The sequence below is a fragment of the Sphaerodactylus townsendi genome, linkage group LG08 (genome assembly GCF_021028975.2).
Source record: "Sphaerodactylus townsendi isolate TG3544 linkage group LG08, MPM_Stown_v2.3, whole genome shotgun sequence".
Taxonomy (NCBI): Eukaryota; Metazoa; Chordata; class Lepidosauria; order Squamata; family Sphaerodactylidae; genus Sphaerodactylus; species Sphaerodactylus townsendi.
Window position 1 is genome coordinate 97,676,940 of NC_059432.1, and position 13,725 is coordinate 97,690,664.

At 43.2% G+C, this 13,725-nt stretch overlaps 1 protein-coding gene across 1 annotated transcript in view; it reads right to left on the reverse strand.

Moving 5' to 3' along the window:
- Positions 1 to 1,124: 1,124 nt before the first annotated feature.
- SLC2A2 (solute carrier family 2 member 2) overlaps positions 1,125 to 13,725 on the reverse strand; it is a 38,536-nt gene continuing 25,935 nt past the window's right edge. Inside the window, exons 7-11 of the mRNA XM_048506055.1 lie at positions 11,284 to 11,471; positions 9,855 to 9,959; positions 7,826 to 7,927; positions 3,990 to 4,193; positions 1,125 to 1,612 (exon numbers count right to left, since the gene is read on the reverse strand). Of these exons, the coding sequence (XP_048362012.1) occupies positions 1,409 to 1,612; positions 3,990 to 4,193; positions 7,826 to 7,927; positions 9,855 to 9,959; positions 11,284 to 11,471 (803 nt within the window). The 3' untranslated portion in view covers positions 1,125 to 1,408. The remainder of the gene's footprint in view (positions 1,613 to 3,989; positions 4,194 to 7,825; positions 7,928 to 9,854; positions 9,960 to 11,283; positions 11,472 to 13,725) is intronic.

Sequence of the window (13,725 nt, forward strand, 5' to 3'; positions counted from 1 at the left end):
TATTCTGTATCATCCTAAATCAGAATCACAGCCTTCTGAGCTCATTAATGTCGGCAGATATAGGAGGGCATAACTCTGCTCAGGGTAACACCGTTTATCTGTTAAATGCACTTTAACAATACTGCATTCTTTGCAAATATTACTACATCACTATTCTCAAGGCCTGCATCTGATTTGCTAGGATGGCTATGGGTTCATGAGTACAAATGTGCAAGTACCACGTTTACCACATTTGTTACAGGGGAAAAAATGAGGGATTCTGTGCAGATGTGGGAGGAACGAGGCCCTTATGACAGAACCAATTTCAAGAACAGTCATGGACAAAAGGAAAATGAGCTGAAAGGAGGCAAGTGAGTTTAGTGCAGACAGATGTGGGAAAGTAAAACATCTGCTTACAGGGGATCGAGTTTCACCTCTCCTTTCCCCAGCCACAGCAAAAATAGCAAAACAGAACATTTCTTAAATGCCCCTTCCATTCTGAGCCATACCAGATTGGGGCGACTGAACCAAAAACACACCAAGGAAGCTGAGAGTGGTGGCATTTCCTAATTTGCATGATGCAATTGAATGACACAGAGGGTTACCAATCAAATGAAGGTGGACATCTCCAGCTATTACAACTTATCTTCAGGCAACAGAGATCAGCATACTGGAGGAAATGGTCTGTTTGGAAAGTGGACTCTATGGCACTATATCCCACTATATGGGGAGGGACTTCACCTCCCCAAACTCTACCTTCTTCGGGTTGCACCCCCCCCCCAAAAAAAATCTTCAGGTATCTCCCAGCTTATTGCTGGCAACCCTAATCACAAAATGTGGGGCTGCAAAATTCTGTGAGTAAATGAGCCTGCAGATTTTGGGGAATTTCCAGCAGCACATTCCTATCTCTTATTCTCATAAGAACATAAGAACAAGCCAGCTGGATCAGACCAGAGTCCATCTAGTCCAGCTCTCTGCTACTCGCAGTGGCCCACCAGGTGCCTTTGGGAGTTCACATGTAGGATGTGAAAGCAATGGCCTTCTGTGGCTGTTGCTCCCGAGCACCTGGACTGTTAAGGCATTTGCAATCTCAGATCAAAGAGGATCAAGGATCAAGAGGATCAGATTCTCCTGCAAATCCCACATCAATTATGCCCAGGGCCCCCTTAGGGAACCCTACTGTTCCCTCCGCCACCTTTTAAAACTGCAGTCTTGACACTCTGACACTTCTCAGCTTGACACAAAACAAGTTCCTGGGGAAAGAGGAAACGTTACGAAACTCCGCAGTCACGTCCACTTGAAGTCGCAATACAAACTCAGCATACCAGTATCAATTTCCATTTTTTTTTACGTTTTAACAAATGCTTTTTTTCAAAGCTCCGCCTAGAAGCGTGAATACTACATGTATTTTCCCAGGTCTGCCTGGTCCCTAGGCCTCGGGGTTGCCTCCCAAATGCTCCAGTTCGGTAGAAGCTTTTGTGTCTCTGCCGACTGCCTTCTTTCGGCGGCGGAATTCTTCCGCAATTTCTTCAAATGACTTCCCTTTTGTTTCTGGCACCTTGAAGAATATGAAAGCGCTGAAGCCAGCGATCATGGCAGCAAAGATGAGGAACACGTATGCTCCAGTGAACTTCTGTAGTGGGCAAAGCGGAAAGAAAAACCCGGTTAGAATTTTCTGGAGACTGAGAGGAAATCCTGAGAAATCTCATAAAATCTGGAGTTTGTAAAATATTTGAACAAATCGGATACGCATTTTTATGATATGATAAGAATAGGGGTTATTCTATGTATTACATTACAATTACAAATATGAATTTATCTATTTATATGATCTATCTTTGTTATTTTGTTATTAAATATTTTTTTATTTGTGATAACTAGGGCTGATTCCGCATGGGCCAAAAACATAAGAACATAAGAACTAGCCTGCTGGATCAGACCAGAGTCCATCTAGTCCAGCATTCTGCTACTCGCAGTGGCCCACCAGGTGCCTTTGGGAGCTCACATGCAGGAGGTGAAAGCAATGGCCTGTTGCTGCTGCTGCTGCTGCTCCTGAGCACCTGGTCTGCTAAGGCATTTGCAATCTGAGATCAAGGAGGATCAAGATTGGTAGCCATAGATTGACTTCTCCTCCATAAATCTGTCCAAGCCCCTTTTAAAGCTAAAAGCTGATTCCGCATGGGCCAAAAACAGCAGTGTGAAAACGGTGTGAAAACAGTATAAACCCTTTTTCACTGTTTTAAACCCTTTTATACCATTTTCACACCGTTTTCACACTGCTGTTTTTGGCCCATGCGGAATCAGCCTAGGTAGAGTGTAACAGTGTTATAGTTAGATAAAAGAATTTAAGATTCAATATTGTTTGGAACAGTTAATATACTTGTGTGTGTGTGTGTGTATCAGAAGTAAGTGAATGTTTATGCACTATATAGAGGAAAAAGAGAGTAGAAAGTGGGGAGGGTGAATACGGGAAGGTTTCAAAGAGAATTATATGTTTCTGGGATTGGTAATATTATTGAGTGATTGAGAAGAAAAGATAGAAATGTATGCATGGAATTTCATTATATAGAAGATTATAGAATTGTACTTGTTTGTCTTTATGCAAATTGTTCTGTTTGAAAATCAATAAATAATTTTTTACTCCCCAATTTCCCCCCCCTTCCTCTTAATCAACAACAGTGATCAATCAGGAAAGGGTTGCAATATCTGTTCTTCTTCAAGAACTGGGAAAGTCGTCTACCATATTTCTTTTTAAAATCTCATTCTTCATTGAAAGAGTTTAGGGAAGCAGGCATACTTCTATCCTCCATCAGCACCATGTTGAGCGTCTCTGATGTATAGACAACCAACGTGCAAAAAAAATCTCGTGGGTACAGTTTGTGAAGACAGAAACAATAGTATCTAACTGCTGTACCCCAGCTGCACAACAGGCAATCCTTATAACAAGCACTGGAGTGAGCAGTGAAATTTAACATATAATGTGCAAAATCTCATGCAAAGTACAGTACGAGCGCATCAAAACAGAACTCTGCGTTGTTATGAATGAGGCTGATGCCGAAGTCCAAAGGATTCTTAGCATCAGCATCATTCATAACAATGTTACCAGTGTATTTATGCAGAGATTCTCTGTTGTTGTTTTGACAAGCAGAGAATATAGAGTTCTATTTTGATGAGCTTATACTATAATTTGCACATTATATTTTGAACTTCACTGCTCACTCCCGTGCTTGTTACGAGGATTGCCTGTTTGGCAGCTGGGGTACAGAGGTTACATGTTTTAGTTTCTGACCCCTGATGTATACCATAAAAGGTTTTTTTAATGGTTATGTAATGAGGTGAACAATTCATTCTGAGAATCTTGGCTTAATTTTTTTTGTTATTTTGTCTTAAGCAAAAGCAAGTTAGGTTTGGACAAAAATTATTTGGTTAAAAAACCAAAGAATGTAACTCTGTTTAGAGTTTTTTACTCACCCCTCCCCCTTCAAAGAACACTAACAATTTGTACAGAATCTCACTGGGTCAGATATGGGTTTGTTGACCCCCCCTCCCCATGTGTCATCCAAAGATCTCCTGGAATTACACCTGATCTTCAGGCAACAAACCAGTTTCTCTGGAGAAAATGGTTGTTTTGGAGGGTAGACTCTGTGACAGTGGTTCTCAACCTTTGGGTCGGGACCCCTTTGGGGGTCGAACGACCCTTTCACAGGGGCCGCCTAAGACTCTCTGCATCAGTGTTCTCCATCTGTAAAATGGATAAATGTTACAGTTGGGGGTCACCACAACATGAGGAACCGTATTAAAGGGTCGCGGCATTAGGAAGGTTGAGAACCACTGCTCTATGGCAGTATACCCCACTGAATTCATGGCTATGATTTTCAGATCTGGGGATCTATCTTCTATCTGCCATTTTGGATTTCTAGGCCACTCTATTCCTGACCTTAATTTAAATGGATGAAGCCCTTAACATTTTATCTTTGTGACAAAACCATAAACGGGCAGAGTTTTCTTACAGCTATATACGGGAAGAACATCCCAACCATGAAGTTGGAGAACCAATTGGCAAAGCCAGCCACGGCGACGGCAGCTGGTCGAGGGCCTTGACTGAATAGCTCAGCGACAACAAACCAGGGAATTGGTCCAGGCCCGAGTTCAAACACACTGACAAAGATGAAGATAGCCAGCATACTGATGTAGCTCATCCAAGGATAGGTCACCTAAAAAATGAACGCAAGGTCTGTATTAGCAACATCTGAGTTCCCACTGCCAGCGTGCCTGTCTTCAGTGACATTATTCTCTGTGAAACAGAAGTTCATGTTCTTGCCTCCTCTTGTAACACTGCCTGCTGATCTCTGGGGAGCAAGGATCTCGGGTTGGGGGGAAATGGCCTGAGAGCGTGTTCGAATTCCCGCTCTTCCAAGAAAGCTTGCTGGGCGGCTTTGGACCAGTCTCTCTTAGCCTAACTTACCTTACAAGTAATTGTTGTATAGATAAACATGGCCAAACAGCCCAGAAACCACACAACACCCCGATGGCACATTCCATTGACACCTCAAAACCAAACTTCCCCTTGTTATCTGCTAGGGGATATCAACAAATCCTGGTCCCAGGACCCCAAATAACGCTTCAGTTACATTTTGATTGATCTATTGGTGCCAGCTGGTTCGGCAGACAAATGATCTGTCCATGCTGACATCCTGCTTCAGAGCCTTCGATTGCTTTATCAGAAATGCAAAATAATCTGGTTTTTAGAATAACATCTTTGAGACTCAGCAGAACTACTATCAAATTTACATTTTCAACCAAGGCTTTTCAAAAGGATTTACAATTCAACCAGAGGCATATCGGGGGGAAATGGCGCCCGGGGACAACACCTGCCCCGGGTGGCCCCCCAAGTACCCCCATGCTCCGGGTAGGGCTTAAGGGTGGGGCTCAGAGACAAGATTTAGGGGCGAGGGCTGCTCAGACAGGCACTGTGGCAGCAGGCTGGCTCCCCCGTGCCGACCCAGCTCTTCCAAGCCAGGTCGGCGTGGGGAAGGAGGAGGGTAGAGGATTAATTTGTGCCCAGGGACAGTTGATCCCCCTGTCCCTGTTGCAGATACGCCACTGAATTCAACATTTATTCATTGTTGTCTGAAAGCAAACCCTTGCTTTCTCCTACAAGGTAACACAGAGGAGCTCCGACGTATAAATGTTTATCTTTGATGTTTTATTTCCCTCGTAGCAGAGGTTTGAAGGAGTGGGGGTGTAATTTAAACAATACCGTATGCCTGCTTGTAATTCTCTGGTTAGAGAGAGGGTATTATAACAGCCTACAGCCTTCTAATGGATTAATCTGTAGTACAAAATTAATTCTGTAGTACAAAATTAATATATATATACATACATACACACACACACATACACACACATACACACACACACATATATACATATACATATACATATATACACACACACATACACACATATACATATATATACACATACATACATATATATACATATATACATACACATACATACATACATACATACATACATACATACATACATACATACATACATACATATACACACATATCTATACATATCTATACATATCTATACATATCTATACATACATACATACATACATACATACATACATACATACATACACACATACACACATACATACATACACACATATATCCATATCCATACCCACCCACCCACCCACCCACCCTCATACATACATACATATGGAATAATCTATAACTACGTTTTCTATTTCTGGCCACTGGCTACAAAATGACCTTAGGCCCCAGAAGCTCCTTCATAAAACAGTCTTTTCCAGTAATTCAATGATAGGTCCAGGGGAAGCCATCAAGTTGCTGCTCAGCCTTTGTCCAACAAACCTGAACCTGAACCAGCCAACCTTTCAGTTAACCTAGTCATCCCATCTAGATCGCCTTGCTGTCTGTCCCCTTTTGCTTCACTTAGGCTGCCCTTGTTTGGACTTCCACTTTCTCCTTGGTGCACATCTTTCCACACTCACCAAAACTCAAACACACCAATAGAAGACGAGACCTTGCACCCTGGATCCAATCCTGCTCCGGATGCTAAACTTTGCATGGAATTTGGTCATTAGGGCTTCCTCACTGAAGCTCAGACAACTCAAGTACACAATTGGGACACCTGGAACCCTCCATCCTTGTCGTTGGCTCTATACTTGAGCCTTCTTTCATCACTGAAATCACTCTCCCGACACACACCGTCCATCCTTATGCTCCTGGACCTTGGTCCGTTACTAGAGGATCCCCTACTTCAGTGGTTCCCAACCTGGGGTACATGTACAGTGGAACCTCGGTTTTCATTGCCTTTGGTTTTCATCAATTTAGGTTTTCATCAATTTTTTCAGTGAAAAATTTGTTTCAGTTTTCATCAATTTGCCTCGGTTTTCATCGATTTGCAGTAAGGTGCAGGGGTTTGTGGAGAATAATCACCCGGACAAAGCTGTTGCAGGCAAATCTTAAAGAGGCATCAGAAGCTCTTTGAACAGCTTACTGGTGCGACATTGGTCCACTGGCTCGGAAGCTGGTCCTAGTGTTATTGTTTGTTACTGTTTTCAGCATTAAACACTATGTTTATTCACCAAATATGTTTTTTGGAGTGCCTAGAACAGATTAATTGGATTTACATTGATTCCTATGGAAAAGTTTGCCTCGGTTTTCATCGGTTTTGGTTTTCATCAATTCTTTTCGGACGGATTACCAATGAAAACCGAGGTTCCACTGTACCCCCAGGAGTACCCAACAGAGTGTTTGGTGGTACATGAAAAAAATTATGTAACTGGTTCACTAATATGGGGGTACAATTTTAGGGAACTAAATTGCCAAGGGACACATAAGTGAAAAAAGGTGGGTAACCACTGCCCTACTTCATAGTTGGTTTTGGATTACCTTCCATCTCTGGCACTCCCCTTTTCAGACTAGCAGTCCTTCTCTTGCCCTAGATGACATGGCATTAAGCTACAGTTTCATAAGGTGACAGTTAAGGACACAATAACTAAGATTGTGATACTGTATAGAAGTGCTGTTTCTATTTCTTCTTTCCCTTGCATTTCATATTCTGTCTCTACATCTTTCCTTCTTAACTGGAATGTTACATCAAATGGGACTCAAATATACATTAGCCTGTTCTGTCCCAGGTAATTGACCTGGTGATACCAGGTTTGCCCCTTCACATATAGAAGACTTTTTGCACATTAGAAACAAGCTTACTGGATTCTCCACCTAGTGGCAGAATGAAGTATTACCCTTAATCGAACAATGAGAATTACACAGCTGATATACAGGCAGGGCCTGTAAGACGGAGCTGTTCCGCCGGGCCTTTGGAGGAACCAGCCGCTAATAGTGCCCCCTTTCTTCGGCCCTTGACAACTGGGCCACCTGTCATCCAACAAGACTCGCCATGCCTCCCTCTCTGAGGGGGGAGGGATTTTTATTACTGGAATGCTGGACGCCACTTTAATTTGTTGAGTTTTATAATTGAAATAGGAATGAAAACTTTTTATCGCTGCCTTAAATTACTACTTATTTTATACTGTATTTTATATGTTGTGCACCGCCCAGAGCCCTTCGGGGATGGGGCGGTATATAAGTCCAATAAAATAATAATAATTATAATAATAACTCTGCAATTCACTGTTGAACAGAAGAAAACACTTTGAAGATGCAAGATTAATGTTTACGTAGCTAGAGTGTTCTACTAAGAGGTGTTGGAGTATCACAGTATTCAGATTATAATTTATTCAGATTATAATTTAATAATATTCTGATATAATTTCTGAATAGATTCATCTTACCTGAAGCATGAGTCCAATTGTCATTACTATTGCGCATATAAACATGCCAAACATCCCACTAAGAAACAAGATACGCCTCCCTGCTTTCTCTACCAGCAAGAGCTAGAAAGGCAACAAACAGTTAGGTCAGGCTTTATACTCATATTGCCACACTAAACAGACATTCTAACAATAGCATTCTTCTGACTCCGCTATAAAGTCACAAATATTACACCCATGCATACTCCAACTCACTAGGTGAGTATCATTTCAATGTTATCTTTCTATCACAAATATACACAAAAAAATTCTGGTAAGTACACTGTCAGGTATGGCTATAAAACCTCTAGATTAGGTTTTTATTTTGGCAGTCCTTTGTCAAGCCAATCTGAAATGTACAAATACAGTTGTCAATATATAAAAGTCTATCCAATTCTTTCATTTACATATAATTAACAAAAACCCAAAGAACCCCCCCATATGCACTTACAATTGTTGTACAAACTATTCTTTTTGGAATGTTAAGATGATACTCACCTAGTGAGTTGGAGTATGCATGGGTGTAATATTTGTGACAGTACCTGTTGTACATTTGCTATAAAGCATGCATCAGGCCTTCTTGCTATTTATGTTTACATTGAAATCGTGTTGGCACCCAGTCAGAGGCGGGAAGAAAACTTTCATTGTCAACCTACAGATGCAAAGCTGGATGACCTTGGGCCAGTCCCAGTTCTTGCAGAGTTCTCTCAGCCCCACCAACCTCACAAGGTCTCTGTTGTGAGGAGATGAAGGCAGAGGCAGAGGCAGAGTGAGGAAGAACTGCACCCGGGGCACGTGTGCGCGCCCTGCACCCCTGCTGCGGCGCTGTTCACCCCCACCCCACAACGCCCCCGGAATACCCTGCCCTGTCCCCACCATGCCCCCTCCATGGCCCAGCCTGGGGCATCGTGCCCCACCTGGCCCCATTGGCGCTACGCCACTGGATGGAGGAATTTGTAAGCTGCTTTGAGTCTCCTTAGAGGAGAGAAAGGTGGGGTATAAATCCAAAACTCTTCTTCTCTGTAAGAGACTGCTCAATGTATTTACTACTTTCATGGTGCAAGATGGCTTAATTGATAATTCCTGTGCTTTTCAGAACACAGTCTTCATTTTCTGCTAAATATAATAATTGTGTGCCATCAAGTCGTAACCAATTCCTGGCAGCATCATGATTGCAGGGTTTTCAAGGGAAGAAATAAGCACAGCTGGTTTGCCATTGCCTGCCTCTGCACTGCAACCTCAGACTTCCTTGGTGGTCTCCCATCCAAGTACTGACCATGGACATCTATGCTTAGCTTCCAAGCTCTGATGAATTCAGGTTAAGTTGGGTGATTGGGCTGCTTTTTCCTTTAAACAGCAGTGTTTTTATTGCTAGAATTTCTGGGCATCCCTTTGGCAAATTCAGAGCAGGGAGCAAAGCAAACCCTTCAGCTGGTTGCCATAGACCAGAGGTGTCCAATCTATGGCCCTCCAGATGTTTGTGGACCATGATTCCCAGCAGCCCCTACCAGCATAGCCAACTGGCAGGGGCTGATGGGAATCATGGTACATGAGCATTGTGAGGGTCATAAGTTGGTCACCTCTGCTGTAGACTATTTTGTATTAGAGGCAACTCTGAAAGCCCTAATGGCTTCTCGGGGCATTTTCAGGCGATGTCATGGAAAGATGGCAGGAACTGGTTCACATCCCTCTCCATTTTTGGTTGTCTCCCATCCCTTCCTCAGCTGCTTTCCCAACCCTTGGAGCCCAGCCCAGCAGAGGCTGTTTCCACTTTCGGTTGCTCACCTGCAGTGGTCCCTCTTTATGAAAAGGCAGAGAGACGAGGCAGTAGCAGCAGATGCTAGGAAGTGTATCAAATGCCTTAGGTGAGTTGCGCTGCTATCTGCTCCCTTACCCTAGCTAGCGCTTTGTACAGCCCTCAAAGAAATATGCAACAAGAAGAAAAAGCAACAACTGCAAAAAAATGTATGGAATGATTGCATCGGCTTAAGTTTTCAAAGATTTTACTTACGGCAACAACGGTGAACAAAGTGTTCACAAAGCCCACTCCGATGGTTGCATAAACAGGTTCTTTGACCCCAGATTCAGTAAAAATGTCGGTAGAGTAGTAGAAAATCTAAGAAAGTAGATGAGAATTCATAGCTTCAATGGATACAGAAAGGGACATTGACATTGACTAGGCTGAAATTCTCCACCCCCTGCCCCCTACCTCAAAAGAGCCTTGAAACTTTAAATAAAATCCTGGGATCTTAAAAATCCCATTGCATTCCAATCTTCCCTTCTTCCTTCATTTTCCTCTCTGAGAACTACCAATCTGTCTGTCTTTCTATCCCTCCCTTCACAATTACACACTCTCTCTCCTGATAATTTTTGCTTCCACTTAGAAAAAGATGACTTTAGCTGCACAAGTTATTTGGTCTTAAGTGATATTTGTTTAACGATTGTGGCATCCCCTACTCAGAGAAGACAGGAAAATATAACTTGCAGTTAGACTCTCACAGAACTCTATTTCCCAGGATTCCTCAAGGAAAGAGAATCTATTTGAATTGTGGTTTAAATATGATGAACAATATTGTCATTCTGTCTAATGCAAAACAAGCAACCCTGAAGGGATACCCAAGGAGAAAAAGAACTAAGTAATATCTCATATTCTAATGTGGAGATATCAAGTACCAATAGTCAAGATATCAATAGTACAATGGGGATATCAAGTGGGGATAATAGTAAACTGTGGATATCTAAATCTGTAGATCAGAGCAACACGGACTGTAAACAGATAGTTCTGCAAACTTGGGAGACCCCCACGGTTTGTAAAAAAACCTTAAAATATTTTTAAAATATATTTGGGAGTGTGTTAAACCACCCCACACAAATGTTGTCTAGACCTGGGGTGGCCAACCAATGGCACTCCAGATGTTAATGGACTACAATTCCCATCAGCCCCTGCCAGCAGGGCCAATTGGGGCTGATGGGAATTGTAGTCCATGAACATCTGGAGCGCCATTGGTTGGCCACCTTGGTAGACAAACCAGCACACATATATTGGCACAAATGGACAGAACGCTGAATTTCTAGCACTGGTGGCATAAATTAGCCCCCAGCCATATTTCCAGGAATGTAGAACATCCATGGTTCTTTGAATATCTACTCAGACCAATGGCAGCCGGGGAACAACAGGGTATGGCTCAGTGCTAGATCAAATTGCTTTTCTCTCAGAGGTTTTCAAATTCAATCCTGGCCTCTCCAGGTAAGCGATCTCTCCACCTGGATAGCAGCTAACCAGTTAGGTGAGACAATACTAAGCCACATGGACTGACTTGTTACAAGAAAGCTTTGAATATTCAAATTTTTGCCTGGGCTTCAGCCAGCTTGGATCAGGCTCAGAGCATGGCTTGAACTGCTTATTTTACTTTAGTCACTTGGAAGTTTAGGCAACTCACGGCGTTGATCCCTGAAAACTGTTGTGCTAAGTGCACCATAATAGCCACTAAGAATGGCTGCCTGTAGGTGTCGGAAGTAATGAGCTGCCAAATGGAAACGGGCTTCTCTTTGGAGGATTCCTCTTTTTCTCTCTCCATTTCCTCCAGCTCTTTGGAAGGATCATAGTTTCCTCTCAGCCACAGCAAACCTGGGAAGGGGGCGGGGTTAGGGGAAATAACATTAATTGTTTTTTTTTCTCACACTCGTGCCTACAAAAGTTTATGCAAAGATGTATGTGTTCAGCCAGGAGGAGGTGATCTCCGGCACCCGTACCAAGCAGCAGCACACACAGACTGTTTTGGTTGGCATGTGTGGATGATTCTCCAACCCCTAGCAGTGCCACTGTGGGTCAGGGGGCAAGGGAGAAGGAGCTGAGCATCGCTGATGCCCTTCCTTGCCCTTGGTACCTGGGAGCACCATTAGCTCAGAGCTTACCCCCAGTGTGAAGAACCCAAAAGGTCAAGACTGGTTCCACTTAATTCCACTTACAGAGCCAACAAATTCAGTTTTGAAAATTATGTAATATATACCCGTGTTTCTCCAAAAATAAGTGTCTTATATTAATTTTTGCTCCCAAAGATGCGCTATGTCTTATTTTCAGGGGGCGTCTTATTTTTCCGCTCCACAGCTGCATGCTCTGGTGTTCTGTTCGACGGGCATGCTTCCAAACAAAAATTTTGCTACGTCTTACTTTTGGGGGATGTTTTATATTTAGCACTTCAGCAAAACCTCCACCACGTCTTATTCTCAGGGGATGTCTTATTTTCAGAGAAACAGGGTATATAGCCAGCAAAAAATAACCACAGAAATAGGGTCCTTAACAGAAGAAGAAAAATAGTTTGGATTTATATTCCCCCTTTCTTTCCTGTAAGGATACTCAAGGTGGCTCACCACTGGTGCACTGCCCAGCCCCCGGCTGAACTCCCCTGCCCCCCCTTGCTGCTGCCGCCTCTGCACTACCCCCCCTCCTCACAGCAAACCTTTTCCTCCTTGGAGCAGTGCCAGCCAGCAACACACTGAGGGCAGAAACAAGGCCAGTATGCCTGGCCTAGGGTTGCCAACTCTGGCCTGGGAAACTCCTTGGGATTTGGGGGCTGTGTCTGTGGAGGGGGGAATTTGGGATAGGATGCCAGGTGATACCAGGGGATCGCCCAGAATTACAGCTCTTCCCCAGACTACAGAGATGAACTCCCCTGGAGAAAATGGATGCTTTGGAGGATGGGGGTCTATGGCATCCAGTGGTGGTGAACCTATGGCACTCCAGATGTTCATGGACTACAATTCCCATCAGCCCCAATTGGCCATGCTGGCAGGGGCTGATGGGAATTGTAGTTCATGAATATCTGGAGTGCCATAGGTTCACCACCATGGCATTATACCCACTGAGGCCTCTCTCCCCCAAACACTGCCCTCCCCAAATCTGCAGATGTTTCCCAACCAGAATATGGCAACCTTTCTGCCCCATCCCCTGCCAGTGATCAGGGGGACCTGCCAACCCTAATTTGGGCAGGGATTTCATCCAGAGTTGGTGTTAGATGCTATATAAGGCTATTTATTAATCCAGCTGCCACAGTCTTAAAGCTTGGTTCTTGCACGCAAAACAAGAAGATAGCCAAGAAAACAAAATGAAGAAAGAGGAAAACTAAATCATGGAGACTATAAATTATACAGGATCACATACTGGAATGTTTTTGTTTTGTTTGCATTCCTTCAATTATCCCTCCTTCCTAACCAACGTTTTAATTGCTTTCTGAATGTTTTGTATGAATTTTAACTCTGTAGGGGTTTTTTTAAATGATATGCATTGGGTTAATTTTAATGGTTTTTTAAAAAGTGATTTTACCATGTATGTTTTAAATTGTTAGCCACTTTCATAGCCCTGGTAAGGGCAGAAAGACAGGACTCAAATTTGTAAATAAATAAATGTTCCCCTATGTTGAAAGTTACTTTTCAGCTAGGGTTGCCCACTGTGGGTTGAAAAATTCTTGGAGATTCATGAGGGAGGGGGGAGGTATCTCAGAAGAGTGGAGTTTGTGGGGAGGGAGGAATTCAGCAGGTATGTGATGCTACAGAATCCATCTTCCAAAACTGTCCTTTTCTCCAGGTGAACTATTCTTTGTAGTCCAGGTGGAGCACCGAATCTGATTCAAGGTTTTAATGTTGATACTTGAAACCTTTAATGGTTAGGAACCAACATACGTGCAAGACCACCTCTCCCAATATGTTCCCCAGAGAGTCTTGCATTTTTCTGGCAAACAACTTGCTGGCAGTCCCTGGCTCGAAAAGTGTCCATCTATCCTCAATTAGAACTGGGGCTCTTTTGGCCCGGGCCCCAGCTTTGTTTACTGTTTACTCCTGACAGGCTGGTTTGGAATCTTAAAAGACTTCTGAGGCTATTTAAC